General features: G+C 35.2%; 1 protein-coding gene, 1 long non-coding RNA gene and 1 pseudogene across 3 annotated transcripts in view; 1 reads left to right on the top strand and 2 right to left on the bottom strand.

Moving 5' to 3' along the window:
• Positions 1 to 9,916, bottom strand: part of LOC127867217 (uncharacterized) — an 84,850-nt gene extending 74,934 nt beyond the window's left edge. For both annotated transcript variants that reach the window (XM_052408265.1, XM_052408263.1), the window contains exon 1: positions 9,782 to 9,916. In XM_052408265.1, coding sequence (XP_052264225.1) covers positions 9,782 to 9,830 — 49 coding nt within the window. In that variant the 5' untranslated portion in view covers positions 9,831 to 9,916. The remainder of the gene's footprint in view (positions 1 to 9,781) is intronic.
• LOC127867238 (uncharacterized) overlaps positions 1 to 18,623 on the top strand; it is a 169,570-nt gene that overhangs the window by 29,641 nt on the left and 121,306 nt on the right. The window lies entirely within an intron of this gene.
• LOC127867209 (uncharacterized) lies at positions 279 to 2,755 on the bottom strand (annotated as a pseudogene).

Below are 18,623 nucleotides of genomic sequence, written 5' to 3' on the forward strand. Positions count from 1 at the left end.
AAAGCCACTGAATCTCCAACATATTAAAAACAAATTAAGCCTTTGTCCAAATAAAAAGTCTACATAAGTACATCGTTCAAAAAGCACTAGTTTTAATATTGTACAATCATGAAACAACATTGTCACATCCATAAAGGGAGGTAACAAAATGTATTAACTAAATAATGTCAGATCACACTACGCTAATACAATATTCCAGCATAGCCCTTTATACATGAGAAATATAATGTTGAAAATAGGATTTAACAATCAATTAATACAATTTGAGTACATGATCAGATGTGGCAGCCACATTTTATTGAAAGGCATCATAGACCTTTAAAAGACATACAGTTTGTATTACTCTGTAAAAAAAAACAGTGGGTTGTGAGCACTTAATATCAAACATGACCTGTTTTTGAAACACTAAGAATTGTAATGTCATTTGAGTCGTGTTCTGAGAATACTGGGCATAATGCATGTGCGTTAAGTGTCGTCCCAGATTAGCCTGTGCAGCATGCAAAGGCTAATCTGGGACGACATTTTTCGCCTTAATTTGATTTTTGCTAAGAAGAGACTAAATTTAAAAAAAAAAAATCAAAAAAGCGGCAATTGTTATCCCTGATTAGCCTGTGCGAACTGCACAGGCTAATCTGGGATGGCAATTTACCCAAATACATTATGACCAGTTTTCTCAGAACCAACACATTTATATACATGGTTTCAATTTAACTTTTGGCACATTGTTATTTAGAAAACACAAGTTACATATCATTCAGTAAAGTTACACAAATCTACACCATTTTTGTGGAAAATATACTCCAAGAATTCCACTATCAAGGTCACAATTTTTACCCCTTTTATCCAATACAGTTTAACTTTAAGGTCACTATTTAGATTTCCTTCGTTGCCTCTTTTCTAACGGAGTATTGTCTATTGGTGCCAATTCCAGTTTTCGCTTAGTGTTTCCACGTAGGGGAGCAATCATTTGGCTACCGACCGTACGCAGTCTAACCATGGTGTTTGCAAATGTTTGAAGTGTTGGATTTGTGTCGGCCCCGTTACTACTCCGGTGAACTCCGAAATGCTGCTCAATCGGATCTTGGTTAAACTTGTTTGTTAGAACAAATTCGGCACCACTCTCTAGACAATATTTAACACATTCCACAACAGATTTCACAGTCATTTCAATCCCTTCTAATGTCTGGTAACTCAACATCATGCTGGCTTTCTCCGATTTAGAAAAGACACCCGGTCTTGTTTCAACATTGTTTTCCACTGTGCAAAGTATTCAAGGAACTCTCCAGTCAAATAATTAAGCCTGTCATCATTTACAGAAGTGTATGGTCTGAGATTTGGTTTTCTCGTTGCCTGTGCCTCATTTAAATGGCGTACATTCAAACAATCAAAAAATTTGTCCATGTGACGGATGAATGTAACTGTTTCTAACACTTGATCTCCGTACAGCATTTCCAGGGCACAAGCGACAGTTTCACTCAATACTTGTGCAGCCTTGTTCACTTTCATACAGCCATAGGATGTCATGTCGATATGTTCTTTCGTCAACTTGTTACAGTACCGATACAACTGATCTTGAGAATGGTCCCTGTACAGATTTACGATATGTAGCCACGATACATCCTTTCCATTATTCCACATTTTTCGGGTATTTTTATGTGCATATGAGTTTGAAAAGCAGTTTCTAGTGGTCTTTATGAGATGTGGTGGATCTGAGATGAAATAAATATATCTTCTGTCTGAAGCAAAGTCATTGACTGCACGGTAAATTACTCCTTCATTTTGACCTCGATGGAGTCGGCAAAATCGCCTGTTGGGGGAAGCTCCGTCGCTTGTAATGAAAAGAGTTGCTAAATCCAAGTCAAGTTCAAGTATCCTGACTGCCTGCCAGAGTAAACCAAAAAGCTGGTCAGAATTCACCCCGGCAGTAGCAAAGAAGGCCAGCGGAAATTTGAGAGAGGAGGCAACACCTCTAACCATTATTACGAGTACTTGCTTAGCCAACTGTCTATCCTCATTTTTCAAGACCTCGTCAATGTTATTTAAGTCATTTCCCATCTTATCAAGGTCCACAAATCCTACTAACTTTCTACTTTGTTTATCATAAACAAGATCACTTTGGATTTTTACTTCATCGTGTAAAATTCCCACAATTTTTTTTCCATTTTGGCACACTTTCAGGATCTTCACTTTTATATACTTCATTATATAACATCTCCACAACTTTAGGTTGAAACCCAACACCATTTTCAATCAAATGTGTATAGTCATACAGAAGTCTCTCGCTTGGAAGACTGACAAAGCCTGATTTTCTTAAAGTATCATACCCGCTGCTGGACTTACTACGAAGTAGAATACACCACTTTATGATCATTGGGTGCCATCTCATCTGCCGCTTGTCATTTAATTGATTGTATTTCAATTGCTGTTCCCAGAATAATGACTTGTAGCTGTTTTCATTTTCTCTGTACAATGAACTTTCTGTGTCTATAGAATTTTCCAGCAGTTCCATAAAATCCATGCTTTCATCTTCGCTTAATTTCACTCCATTTTTGTCAATTTCATTTTTGATCTGTCTTTTCAATTTCTCATTCTCTTGTTCCAGTGTTTTTGTGTATTCCTGGTGTTGCTTAAACTTGTAGAATTTCTGATTAGGTGTCAGCTTGTTGAAAGGGGTTTGACAGTGCAACCAGTCTTTCTTAGGGGTGTCCACTTTCGGTGTTTTCTCTTGCCTAGAGAGTAGAGTGCGTAATGTACGTCGGTACATGTAGATCTGACAACATTTACAACGTTTGCTCTGAACAAGGAGCTGACAGTTTGTTGATATTATGGTAGATGTTCCAGTGTAACATGTGCGTAGCCCTTGTCGTGATGGACCATCCCTTGCGTCCAAGTACGATCCTTCTGGTATAAACGTTTGAAGGTCTGGGTCTGGATTTCCGGAGCAGATATTGAACCGACCAACTTCTCTTAATATCCTTGACATAGTGAACGTGGTGGTGCAAATTCTTGGAATGGAACTCCATATTTCGTGGTTGGACGGTAACTTTTTGTCATGTACCTGGATGCTAACACTGAAATCTTCATTCACTGACACAGCTAATTTCAATTTCATTAAATCATCACTGTCATACATCTGCACAAAGCGGACTGAGTTACTTTTCTTATGGCACACATAATCATCATTATCAATATATGAGCAGTCTTCCTTGAACTTACTGAATAGTCTAGCTTTTCTTGATTGAACAAATAAATCCAGGTCATCATGCTCATAGTACTGAAATGCATGTTTGTTTATTATCACATAATATTCATCTGCATAGTCTAAGCTTCCTTCATCAGCTTCTGTCACAGTTTCACTAGTGTCGGATTTTAATGTTGTTAAACACTGACGGAAGAAGTTGTCACTGGCGTAAGTGTACTCAAATATCTGGAATGCTTTCTTGTCTATAATAACTTCCGACGCTGTCACTATTTCTGAGTCACACATCGCCTCTGGCTCACATTCTGGAAGTATTAAAACAAGAAAGAACATTATAGTTAGGAATATTGAGGATGAAATTTTATTTATAGCATTACATTCTTTAAGAAGTTTGACATAAACAATAGAGCCCTGAAAATATAGCAATTTTTTTAAGTGATAAGTTTATAAAGTGTTTTTTTTTTAAATCCCCAATTCCCCTTTTTTCTCAAAAGGACGCAAATTCCCCCCCTTTTAAGGGCCCCAGCCATCATTTCTCCAAAGTGGACATTACCTTGAGAAATCTCAATGTTGACTGCAGAGTGTTTGTCGATCGATTTCTTGCCATGGTTCTTAGAATCTCCTTTCCTACTGGACAACCTGGATCTGCCTCGCTTAAGGACAGGCATGCTGATAGTCGGACGGTTAACTTTCACTGCAACTTCAATTGGTTCTGAAATGAAATAAAATATGTTCTTTAATTCAGTAAAATCATGATAAACTCTTTGCTGTCTGCTTAAAGGGGCTATACCCCAGATTTTTTTTACAAATGATTTTCTTGTGTTTTTTATGTTTTTGTTTTGTATTTTCAGTGTCAGAGTTTTATAAGCCTCAAGATTCACCACAAACTGGTACCAAGCCCACTGGAACCAAGTCGACTGTGACACAAAAAAACAAAACATCTCCATTCCAGATCAAAAGAGAAGACTTCAGTGAAATATTCGCAGAAACAGTGCCAGAAGCAATAAACAGTGTAGGTGACAACAAATTTCATAAGCTAAGTTTCTCTGTACATGGCAAAGGAATCATTAAAGTTTCTGAAAAACTCAAGACTAACAGTGAAGTGGTTAAACAATTAACAGAGTTCCTATGTGAGCCATTCCACAAGATTTTCAACACCACATCTAAAGAAATGAACCATCGAGAAGCAATATTCGCCGCTTTCTACGAGATGAGAATAGATTCAGTTGACAGAGTGAGTGAAATTGTGAACAAAATTGTTGACTGTGACACGCTTCCAGTGCGACAGTTTGCAGCAACATTACTGCACCAGGTTCTGGAGGACCTCATCAGTAAGAGAAGCAGTATGTACACTCGGTCAGAGAAAGAAGCTCCGCAGCTGTCTCATGACGAACAAGCCGTTCTATTTTTTATCAGCGGTTATTTGATACGTGCACTATCAAAACAAGTGAAACGAGTAAAAGTGTCAGAAAAAGAATCGCTTGTGGTTGCGATTGGCAACATGGAGAAGAACAACGAATCAACCTCAATTACAAAACAGTATTCAAAGTGGACGGAAAAACTAAACAGAGGGGGCCTAAAAATCCCCAATGAAGACACATTCCTATTAGTAAGGGAATTTGAAAATCAGTGCCGCAAAACCGTCGATGAAAATTTGAGCTGTAGTGACATTCATACCGAAGAACTTAAAGAACAAATAATGGATGCTTTCATGGTGCAATACTATGCAGAAAAACTCATGCCTGGGAAGTATTCCATGATCATTCTTGAAAAGATGCTGTCTGTGTTTCTAACGATGAGGGGACACGCAACAGCCAGAAAGAAAAAATCTAAATTATTACAAACAACAAAAACAAAAGCTCTCAGAACAGTTCTGAAAGAAAAATCTAATGTGAAGTAGCAAACCCGGGTAGCAAACAGGCTTGCAAAGTGATCAGACCATACGTGGATCAGAAATGGTCAACAATTCAAAACCCCTTTTCGCTTAAAGCAGCTCATAACATTATTTGCAAAAATATGACAATGTATAATTTTGATTATAGACTTCACAAACAAAAATCATTTTGCACAATATAAAAATTAAATAAATTATGTTACTCCTTACGACACCTTTAAAAGTTGATTAGCAGACTTCCGGAAAACAGCCAGACTTCATGAATTTACTCCCATCATTCTGCATTTTGATCTTAATATTTTTAAATTTGTAAATATCACATGTTTAAAAAAAGAAAATTAGATCAGATATATTTATAGCCAAAATGTTGAAGTTCATACAGTGTGACTTATAATGTTGTTTGTCATGAGAAATGTGTTACTATGTTCAATAAAGTATTTAAAAATATTATACTGGGGCTTATAACTTCACAAAAAATGCAGTGTATGTCGACCTGGCTGATCTGGCTCTTTGCTGGCCATGCCTTTTTGAAAGTTGTGCTTATTCCCCCATACCGTCCCCATCTCGTTAACCGGTATTCAGCAACTTTCAGATTATTACAAAGGTAAAAATAGATCGTCTTCCTAACATATTTACAACTTACTACTATTAAATCTAGAGTCAGTGTATTGAAATTTAAAGTATTTCGGGCTACAGCCAATTTTCATCTTTTAAATATAATTTAATAATTCTCCCAATCTTTCCAATTCAGAAAGTACATCAGTTTGTCTGCACACTTCGGCCATGTTATTTATATTAAATACAGTGAAAAGCACTTGTGACAGCTTTTTACCAAGCTTTTACATAGAATTTAGAAATTATCGTCAACCAACTTGACATTTATTTGTACATAAATTTCAAAAAAAAATGTCAAAAATAAAATTAAATAAATCGTACAAACACGTCACTGTTTATTTAAATGATTCTGGTACTAAACATGTTTCGGCCGTAGCCTTGGTTTACTAACGACTCGCCCCCTTAACGACTCGCCCCATAACGACTCGCCCCACTTTTTATAACGACTCGCCCCACTTTTATAACGGCTCGCCCCTCATGTATAACGACTCGCCCCACATAGATAACGACTCGCCCCATCATTACTTATATGGTAGGATTTTTATTTAATTTCGATTTTATTGTGTTTTAAGTCGGTAAAAACTGGTGGGGTATTGAAAAAATATCTTAAGATTTGGCAAATTAGAAGTTTGATGAAATTTGTTAAAAAGCTTTACTTTAACTTTCACCTTTTTCAGGAACTTTCAACAGAAACTGGAATACTGTATCGCATCCTGCATGATATGTTCAAGACACCTGGAATTTTTTCAACTCTTGCAATTAATATTATGCGTTACCACAGTAACATAACTATGTTTTTGCGTATATAATATATAACGACTCGCCCCATCATATTTATTGTTACATTTTTAGCATCTATGTTAAATGTAAACAGTACAGATGAATAGAAAGAGAAATATAGAAGAAAAACTTTTTTTGTGTTGATGGTTTATTAGATACTTATGTACTTATATACAACAACAACAACAACTTATAAAAATAGAAAGTTACGCAGTGTGTATCAATACATTGAATTAATAAGAAAAGTTTACAAAAGACAGTAATACATCAGTAATCAATATAATTATATCTTAATATTATCAACATTGAATTTATGAAAATGATTTTATTCAAACGTTTTATTCATAACAAATTTAAAAACTATTTACACAAACAACAACAGCAACAACAACTATTTACACAGGTCCGTACATGGCTGAACACAAGTCCAGCAGCTGACTAGTTGAGATGGCACACAATAATACTACAACGCAAAAAAATAATTTATCTTCGATTGTACGTTTTTGAAGTACTTACCAGTGTTACCACATTTTATGTGATGCCACCGTGAACAGTTGTTACATGTCACCGCTCTGGAGTTTGGTACACCCGTCGTAGACAAAACAAACAAGGAGGCGCAGGCATGGTGTTAGTCGAATTATCAATTTAAAATAATGGTATACTATTATCATAAAAAATTATCTTACAGATGAATTGCGTCCGTAAAATTTCTGCAAAAAAATAAATTTCGGCAAAGACCTTTTTTCATTTTTCTTACCTTTCAATACCCGTATATATGAAAATATCTTTACCACGAAGCAAGGTATTCACGCTTTCGCGATTATGACACGTGTATTGTTGATTGTTATCACCCGCCCGCGGTAATGTACCTGTCAATTTTGTTGTTAATTCATCGGTCTCCTTTATAACGATAATCCCCAAATTCTTGAGTAATTTAACCTGGGAATCTTTAATTGTCGATATGATCTTAGCCTTTGCTTCTTTTTATAAATATAAAGGAAAGTATGACATGAGACAAATGTGCCGATATCGAATAGTCTTGCTTTATGATAATATTGTCACTGAACAAAGATGTAAAAAAACATCATAAAATAAAAATTATTACTTTTCAGAATATGCCTGCAATAGACGTATATAAGGTCAGGTATAAGGCAAAAAACCGCTGAACGATGGTTATCAAACAATGCTGAACCTTAAATTCATATTATGAATTGATTTCATTTATATTACCATATATAATATAACATTTTATTTTGATAGGGCGATTCGTTACAGTGCTCCAGCTAGGCCTTAATCGAAGGGCGCCGCGCCCTGCCCTCCCGAACCTCCGCCCTGCCCCCCCGAACCTCCGCCCTGCCCCCCCCCCCCCTCAAAAAAAAAAAAAAAAAAAAAAAAAAAAATTTTTTTTTTTTTTTTTTTTTTACATATGATAATTCATAAATCTCTTATTACATTGTAATTAGTTTAATCCTCATTGTAGACATTATATTTGAATGGTTTGATAATAATGGGAATAATACAATTATTTATAACATATAAATTAACATGCAATAGAAAGCATTCCAGAAACACCCGCGCGCTCGAACGTGCCCTTTTCACAAAATACTGCGCGTCGAAAGTGCCCTTTTCACAAAATACTGCGTGTCGAAAGTGCCCTTTTGACAAAAAAGCCACCCTGCCCTTTTCAAATTCTAGCTGGAGCACTGCGTTATATATGTGGGGCGAGTCGTTATACATGTGGGGCGAGTCGTTATAAAAAAGGGGGCGAGTCGTTATGGGGCGAGTCGTTAAGGGGGCGAGTCGTTACATTACCGTAGCCTTCATCAGTAGTACATTAATATAAACAAATACAAAGGAAGTGACGTCAACGTCATACAATAACGTAACGTCGTTTGGCGGAAAAATATATAGTTCATTATATTACATAATAAATAATACAGAGATGGATCATTGCTGATACAACAGTCTATTAGTAATAATATAATTTATAAAAAAAACATAGAAATAGACAAACATCAAATGTATATGTAAATTATGTTTATGTTCTATATGTCATACAGCAGTTTATTATTTAGACCGTTAGGAATCATAGTTTTTAATTTGTGTATCCAATATGTTTCTTTACATAAACGGTCTAGATTGTTTTGAACAACATCAATTGGTACAAAGGAGAAATCTGATAAAGTGCAATCATTGTCAGTAGATCCAAAATGTGTAGCAAAAAAAATGGAAAAATGTCCAAATCTACCAGTTATTTTCAGTGCCAAAACGTATTAGATCACTCATAAAAACACAATCTTGCCAATGTACAACATCACAGGTATAAGATGATATGCGCTGTTGGTGATTCCACTGTGAATAAATATGTTTATTTCGAGAAGAAGTCTGGTTAGCTGCCATAATAGATTTTTTTCAACCGTAACAACTCATTCGATATGACCTTTTTAAAGCACCATTTCCAAACGTAATAATACAACAGGGTCAACAATAATCAATGCATTTGACGAAGAAATACTTACAAATATTAACCGTCGCAAACATGTTCGCCAAACTGTTCAATTCATTGCGCAACGATGAAAATAAAATGCAGGAAATTGGTTACATTTCCGCTGCTGATTGCAAATGGCCGCGATGCCCGTATGTAAACTCCGGTCACGTGACTTAGACACGACAAGATATTTGGCGTAACGGTCCCGTTTCTTATCCGTGTAATCTAGAGTCCGTGAATCTAGAGTCCGTGCGCGTCATCTGGTTGGTTGTTCTCATTGTGTTGGCCAATAATATGGCGTTTAACAATCGAGCGAATGACAAAATATGACAGCAAAACACGGACATGTAGCGAGAAAGTCGAAATTAATTGACTATTAAAGTTATTAGCCGAGTAGGAGATCGGTTAGAAGTGTAATCTCGTTGCTGTTACCGTCTTTAACGAATCCAGTTGCATTTTGTCGGCATCTGCATGGGAACATGTGTGTTTTCGGTGAAAAAGGTCACGTCCAGTGTTCCACAATCTTTCAGCAATAGGCATATAGTACGTTTCATACCTTGTGTATATATAATACATATACGAGGGTTATTTTTTCATACTGTGTATTTTTGTCAATATTTGTTGTTGAAAAGTCAAACCATACACAATAGGTGTACATTAAACAATCTGGAACCCCTGGGGTAAGCTCGGGGGGGGGGGGGGGGGGGTAGGGTCCCGGGGGGGGGGGGGCAAATTTATGATACTGCTGCCTGTGGTTTGCTTAAGAACGGTAGCTTTTCTAATGAATGAAAAAAGTATCGCTTACCAAAAGAGAAGTTGGTAGGAAATTCGCTTAATAACTTTACTCTGCACATTCAGTTATTCTTTTTTCACAATAAGAAACATCGGTTTCAACTTTGCAATGTAACCATACGATCTATCCGATGTCACTGGTTTTGGGTTCCGGCACTATCTGTGATTTGATTTGTTAGTTTATAAGCGCCGTTTATTAGGCAGGGCCAACTGCATTTAGAGTACCGGGCTGTACTCTCAATTCTCAATATGGCGAATCAATGATCAAAGCGCTGAAGGCACTGAATTTGTACGCTATTGCATAACCTTAGACGCGACTCAGTTTTCAAAATTATGTAACAGCTTTTTGTATCGCACGTTTGAAATGAACAAAACCCATTCAAATTTATAAAGAGTGTCTCTTAAAGTACAGGTCGAATTGTGGATGCACAGTTTATTCTAATAGTTATGTTATAGAGATAACTTAGACAAAATAACGTCTCTTTTTCTTTCGCAATTGGTTCCTGCAATGCCAACCATCTTTAGAATGTTGGTTTCCTTGCTAGAGAATATCTAGCCTAGAATCATGTACATGTTGTTTTATGTGTATCTAATATTTTAATGATTTTCTTTTAATTATTGAGCAACAATTTTGCCGACATGACAAATTACATAAGGTAGAAAGATGAGCCCCCTCTGTACGTTACTTATGACGTTATTTTGGTCTGTTATGACTCTTTAAGAAAAAACCTGTTATTACTCTTTAAGAAAAAACCTATAAAGTCATGGATAACGACATTTATTTCATTGCTGAACACTTACTCACGCATAGACTCGCATAATCTCAACTGGATCGATTCCCCAATGCATCCGTATCAGCGCAACTCTTATCAATTATTGCATACTTGCTTCTTTTCTCGTCGCTGTTCAATGCCAGATTATTCTGTATATTCCATTTTAAATAGCTAACTCAAGAATTTCATAAACATAAACATTCGCCTTTTTTCTTAAGTAGCAAATTAATTTTTCGCATATGTGACAATTAAAAGATGTGATAAAATAAATGTCCAATCGAGACGGGGTTTTCCAACTGAACACACGTATGTCGCCTGACTTGCTGTTCAATAAATACACCAACACATTTCACGTGACGTTGTACACGACTTCAAAGTTTTCGCGCGCTTTTTACTGAGACAAAGAAACCGCAAAAATACACGAAGCGCTGTTTATTTGAAGCTACAATTTGTTTATGTGGCGTTAACAATAAAATTCAGAAGCGTGTTTCGGATTACAAATTAATTTATGCCAATTTGAGAATTCGACAAAACAATTTAGTGGTATGTAATGAATTCAACTTTAAGTTATTAAAATTCTTTACGTCAAATAAATGATTTAACTGTATTTTGCATGTAATGCGCAATTTCCACGAGAAAAGCAAATGTGGGATAAATTTCTTGCTCAGAAAAATTCCAGTGGACAGGGCGGGATTCGAACCAGGGTCCTCTCGTTTACTAAGCCAGCGATCTACCATTACACCACTGTTCCGACTCAATTGTCGAATGCATAATTTTACTGCAGGTAATGCAGGCCTACGAGTGCTGTCGCTCATGCAAAGCGTGCACTCTCATTGGCCAATATCGATTGTATACAACGACGCTCCGCCCAGCGTAGCTAAGCTCACGGGCAGCAGTATCATAAATTTGCCCCCCCCCCCGGGACCCTACCCCCCCCCCGAGCTTACCCCAGGGGTTCCAGATTGTTTAATGTACACCTATTGTGTATGGTTTGACTTTTCAACAACAAATATTGACAAAAATACACAGTATGAAAAAATAACCCTCTTATATGTATTATATATACACAAGGTATGAAACGTACTATATGCCTATTGCTGAAAGATTGTGGAACACTGGACGTGACCTTTTTCACCGAAAACACACATGTTCCCATGCAGATGCCGACAAAATGCAACTGGATTCGTTAAAGACGGTAACAGCAACGAGATTACACTTCTAACCGATCTCCTACTCGGCTAATAACTTTAATAGTCATTTAAATTCGACTTTCTCGCTACATGTCCATGTTTTGCTGTCATATTTTGTCATTCGCTCGATTGTTAAACGCCATATTATTGGCCAACACAATGAGAACAACCAACCAGATGACGCGTTATAAAATTAAAATGGTGTACATGTGTAGATGAAATACCGAGTGACATATAGCGAGAAAGTCAAATATAATTGAATATTAAAGTTATTAGCCGAGCAGGAGATCGGTAAGTTGTGTAATCACGTTGCTTTTACTGTCTTTTAACGAATCCAGATGCATTTTGTCGGCAACTGCATGGGAACATGTGTGTTTTCGGTGAAAAAGGTCACGTCCAGTGTTCCACAATCTTTCAGCAATAGGCATATAGTACGTTTCATACCTTGTGTATATATAATACATATACGAGGGTTATTTTTTCATACTGTGTATTTTTGTCAATATTCGTTGTTGAAACGTCAAACCATACACAATAGGTCTAGGGTAAGCTCGGGGGGGGGGGGGGGGATAGGGTCCCGGGGGGGGGCAAATTTATGATACTGCTGCCTGTGGCTAAGCTCATACTGACTTGCAAAACTCGCTTCATTATTTTTACGCTATCGCGTCCAAATAAAAATAGACCTTACGGTTACAATATACTAAATACTCGTTTCATGGAGGGCTGTACTCTCTAAAAAATATCATGGTTGACTCGAAGGCATGTTTTACACTTTAAACTATTGTTCGGGTTTTATCTTTCGGAGATAATGGTATTCATTACAGGATGCCTGAAATTTGATAAACTTGGAAACAATAGTAAAGCATTGCACTGAAAAAGGTTACATTCCACTAAAAAAACGGTCGAAAAAAAGTAGCAAAAACAGTCGATTTTGATTAGTGTCAAGTTCTTTCTTGAATTGTACATGACATATCTTTTTTATTGCATAAATCGATTCCGCTTAGAATGGCCTTTAAGAAAAGGTATGGTTATGGGGGTCTCTATGTGCAAAATGTTGCATTTATTTTCGCTTAAAGTTGTCGCTTTTACATTGAATTATATAGGGAAATTATTTGTTATATTATGACCTTACGGTCGCCATCTTGCCATGTATTACTACTTTACTACGCAAAAGGTTATCAGTCTATTGTTATGAGGCTGTATACGATGCGCGTTGAACTAGCGCCAAACTTTAACCAAAACATTGATATTAAGAGCAATATTAACGTTCATTTGTGTTGTATTTTGACCTATTATCCAAATGATTTACTTTTCCATTATTATTTAATCAGCCTTTTATCCAATTTTTTAGATGAAATAACTGTGTTTACAAAACCAACCAAACCGAAAGTGAAACTGGATGAATTACGTTTCGCGATGTAAACATTAAATATTTGTTCAGTTTGAGGAAGCGAATCGATCATAGACGATTGAATATGTATGCAATACAGACTATCATTGCCGATTGTAGTACTGGCTGAAAAATGCCTTTGATGACAGGACATGTATAGAACGTTAATCAAAATAGTGAACATAAATCACTACCAATGTCTGGGTTGATCATGAATATAATTAATGCACGTTTCTGATATAATTGCCTGTATCTAGTTGTAAATACCATGATATTGATAAATTAAAAAGTTTTTTTCATAAATTAACATTTAATGTTTTATTAGTATCATTTAGATAATATACAATTTATCATTATCATCAGAGACGTAGATAACAGTTATCTACGCCTCTGTTATCATTAAATATTTTTAAATTCAAAAAATCTTAAATTATCATGATAACTTTAAAGTAGAATTTTTAAATTTTACTCGTTATTTTTAATGAATTTCCACATTTGCTTTATTCAAAATAAAATGTATTAATAAGGGTTTCAGTTTTTAGTTTTAACCTATTTTTAGTTCGATTAAATATAAAGTACATACATATAAACTACGTACATGTATTTGAAATTCTCTTGAGTTCTTGGGTGTCTCTTGGAGATTTCTAATGAATGCTCCCACACGGGGGATCAAACCAGTGACCTCCATATCATTAGGTGGACACCACATCCACTACACATCAGGCGTAACATAAATAATTGTTTGTTTCCGGTGGCCCGACCCTACCTATTTTTTTGCCGCCGGTTCTTATCTTTTTTGAGCCCAAAATTCGAAAAAATCGGACCGCGTATTTTTCGGTGACGCTCAATAAACTTGTCTACGTTATCCGCATATTATTTTTTATTGTTATTGAAGCGCACGTGGGAGCTGGTCAATCAGCATTGAGTTTGCTCACACAATATAGGGTCATTCATGCGCAGGCACTGTACACTTGGAATACACACTAGTTGATCTTGTCGTCTGCCAACAATATAGCGGCCGATGGCATATGTCGTATTTAAAGATTAACAAATCAAAATAAGCGTACCAAAAAATAAATTATTTCTAAGCTGATTACTTAACACCTCTCTCCCGACTATCGATCTGAATTATAGGATGATTACATAATTAGTTCTATTTCGACGATGTTACATCTTTCTGCCGATTATCGTTTGAAATTAAAAGGTGATACTTAAGTTGTTTTTACCTACAAAAAATGCTATTGTAAAGCAATATGTCAACCAAATTGTATATGCGCTAGGTTTTGCAATGTCTGCAGTCAAACGATATGCACAGTTTATTTAATGTGGAAAACGCGTACAATTTTTCGGACTGTTGTTTTCGGATACATTATTTTTCGTCGATTATAATTTATTTTCGAAGTTCTTTATAGAAGAAATAGAATGACGAATACACATGCGGTGATACAGACAGTGTGATTTATAATATTTTAAATTGTATTCACCTGAAAATACAATTGGAAAGACTATACAACGTCAGCTAATATCGCCTTTATTAAAGAGAAAAGAGAAATTCATTTCGCCCTTTTTTTTCAAGTAAATCCATAAACAAATAATACCTGTAAAGCAACATCACATTTAAATTTCAGCAAACAATTTATTTCATCACACCCGATACAAATAAATACAATTGAAGTAAAATCTCCGATAGTTTTCACACATTGCATCCTCTATGGAGCTAATGTATTCATGCTGTATCTTACAGTACTGCATGCTGCCGGTAACGTTGTATTGATCAATGCCTTTTGGCCATAATTGCCACCTGATGAGGACTGTTACAAGTTCACAGTTTTAACTTCTAGAAATCGGCCCCAACATCAAAGACCTTTGATGTCTAGTCTACCGACAGCATTGACAGCTTGCAGTTTTAGGGATTGGTTTAATTGACGTCATTTGGAAACACTGTTGTGATTGTCAAAGACTTGTGTATTTAAATGGTTTTATTGTTGTTTCTACTTGAATTTGAGCATAGGGTAATTATAATGTTTTAATAAGAAGACACAATTAATATTTAATATTAAATGAATTAATACCAAAATATACCCCCCCCCAAAAAAAAAATATATAAAATTAATTGTGGGCTAGATGTATGTAAAATAATTTATAATCAAACACTTTCATGCACACTTGAATAATGTAAAAGGGTTGTTTATTGGGTTGTTTTCTTTATACTTGATTGTTGATTTAATAAAAAATTAAGAGAATTGAATCAGCAGGATTCATAATGCACATGTTGTATTCAGCAATATAAAAGGGTAACAAATAATGCAACTAATTACAAGATATACAAGATAAAACAACAAAAAAACATGGCTTCTCCTTATTTCTCCTGACTTCTCCCTAAATGCCAGTCAAGAGAGAAGACTCTCCCTAAAATATTACCCTAGGCCAACCCCTGATTCTAATTATTTCTATATTGAAAACTGTATGTTACATTATGATATGTGATATGCCCTTGTTGTCATTAAAATGAAATATAAACAAGTTGATAGTACATGTATATATGTATATATAATTATTTCAAAACCAGTTTTCGTGCATCGAAAAACAAAAACCTGGTTGGCTCAAAGAAATTTTGGGACAGCGCTAGCCCTAGTAGATAGACCCCACAACACCAGTACATAATATAATCTAAAAATGTGGTCCTTTGCAGTGTTTTTTTATGGCAATTTCGGGGCCGATATTCGGCCCCATTCCCCTCAAAAAAGAGTATATACTTTTCCCCCCATTTTGTAAAAAAAAATCAATCCCCTCCAGAAGTTAAAAAAAAAAAAAAAATTTTTTTATTTTTTTTAGAAAGAACTGTCTCATAATCATGATAAATATATCTCAAATTTATTTCGTAAACAACTAAGAATGTTTATAGCTATACTCTATATTATTTTGAATTATTATAAAGAGTTGTATTAAATAGTTTTTCCCAAATCAGTGGACTTTTCACATTAATTTCATTTTTCGCCCAAAATGGCAAAGAAAAGACCTGGTGTATCTATATTGTGTCAATATTTGTTAATAAATTCATTCCAATTTCAGGTTTTTTTTCCCACTTTTTGGGAAGATATCCCATGGCTTTGGAATTGGGAATTTTATCGGCATTTTCATGAAATTGGGAAAATAAATTCATTAGCCTTTTTTTTCCACACGAAAAGTCCACTGATTAGGGAAATACTAAATTTCATATAACTCTTTATAATCATTCAAATTAAAAGAACAAAATTAAATAATACTTGGTTCTATGTAATTGAATTAAAATTGAGATAAAATATGCATTAGACACTTTTTTTGGAAATTGGGAATTTTTTGCCACATTTTGGGAAAAAAGTATACTTTTTGGGATTGGGAACATAGCAGAATTTCGGCTTTAAAATCGGGTAAAAAATACACCTGAATTTGGTCCATTTTATTGATAAAAAAAGCTCAAATTTGCCATTTTATCGATTTAAAAGATCCCAATTAGACTCAAAATGGCTTAGAAAACTGAGACTGTGCATGAAGGCTGAACTGTCTGAAACTTAAATGTTGAAAAAATCATTGATATATATTTTAATTTTAAGAAAAAGGACAAAGACATTCAGCTGTGATTATTATATTCATACAAACATGTGTATTAATATAATAAATATCATTACATATAAACAAGTGAATTTTCTATTTTCCCCTTTTCCTAAAAAACGACGCATTTTTTCCCCTTTGGACGGGCCCCGCCACCATACCCCTATAAGTGGAAAAAAACACTGCTTTGGAAGCATAAACTGCATCCAAGAAATATATTAGCACACCCAGTTTGATTGGGTCTGTTTATGGTGATAAACTCGCGTCCCCCTAGCACGGCTTTTGGGCTATTTAATATATTATAAATTATAAATAATATAGTATACACTCCATGATCCCAAAGGAACAGAAAGTATATCAACACTGAATCCCTATAGACACTGAGGGTCAAGCTTACTGCAACTTAAGTTATGCCTTTTATTGGTCATAAAATGGACTATTAAAGCCGTTGCCAGAAGTCAACATTAAACTCGGAAATAAGGAAAGCAACAAATGCAAAATAAATGAACAGCAAGTTTTTATTTCATAAAAGCATTTAAATAAAGCCATATAGCATTACATACATCATCATATTTATTGTACATACAGTTGTACACAAAAAAATGAGAAGATGCACCATGTACGACATTTTCTATAAAAAAAAATATTTTTAAAAATAAAATTATTTGCCTACCTACCTACCCTAATTTTTTAGGACATGTCAGCGGAAACAAACATTTTTAGCTCATCTATTTTTTGAAAAAAAATTATGAGCTATTGTCATCACCTTGGCGTCGACGTCGGCGTCGGCGTCGGCGTCGGCGTTGGCGTTGGCGTTGGCGTTGGCGTCAGCGTCCGGTTAAGTTTTGCGTTTAGGTCCACTTTTCTCCGAAAGTATCAATGGTATTGCATTCAAACTTGGTACACTTACTTACTATCATGAGGGGACTGGGCAGGCAAAGTTAGATAACTCTGGCGTGCATTTTGACAGAATTATGTGCCCTTTTTATACTTAAAAAATTGAAAATTTTGGTTAAGTTTTGCGTTTAGTTCCACTTTTCTCAGTAAGTATCAATGCTATTGCATTCAAACTTGGTACACTTACTTACTATCATGAGGGGACTGGGCAGGCAAAGTTAGATAACTCTGGCATGCATTTTGACAGAATTATGTGCCCTTTTTATACTTAGAAAATTGACAATTTTGGTTAAGTTTTGTGTTTAGGTCCATTTTATTCCTTAAGCATCAAAGCTATTGCTTTCATACTTGCAACACTTACTAACTATCATAAGGGGACTGTGCAGGCAAAGTAATGTAACTCTGACTGGCATTTTGACAGAATTATGTGCCCTTTTTATACTTAGAAAATTGAAAATTTGATTAAGTTTTGTGTTTAGGTCCACTTTATTCCTACAGTATCAAAGCTATTGCTTTCATACGTGCAAGATTTATGAACTATCATAAGGGGACCGTGCAGGCAAAGTTATGTAACTCTGACTGGCATTTGGACGGAATTATGGGCCCTTTATACTTAGAAAATTGAAAATTTGGTTAAGATTTATGTTTTGGTCCACTTTACCCCTAAAGTATCATAGATATTGCTTTCATACTTGGAACACTCACAAACTATCATAAGGGTACAGTAAAAGGACAAGTTTTATAACTCTGGTTGTCATTGTTACGGAATTATGGCCCTTTTTTGACTTAGTAACTTTTAATATATGGTTAAATTTTGTGTTTCGATCCACTTTACTTCTTAAGTATCAAGGCTATTGCTTTCAAACTTCAAATACTTACATGCTATCATGAGGTTACTGTACCTGGCAACTTGAATTTTACTTTGACCTTTGAATGACCTTGACTCTCAAGGTCAAATTATTAAATTTTGCTAAAATTGCCATAACTTCTTTATTTATGATTAGATTTGATTGA

Source organism: Dreissena polymorpha, chromosome 2, assembly GCF_020536995.1.
Source record: "Dreissena polymorpha isolate Duluth1 chromosome 2, UMN_Dpol_1.0, whole genome shotgun sequence".
NCBI classification, from domain to species: domain Eukaryota; kingdom Metazoa; phylum Mollusca; class Bivalvia; order Myida; family Dreissenidae; genus Dreissena; species Dreissena polymorpha.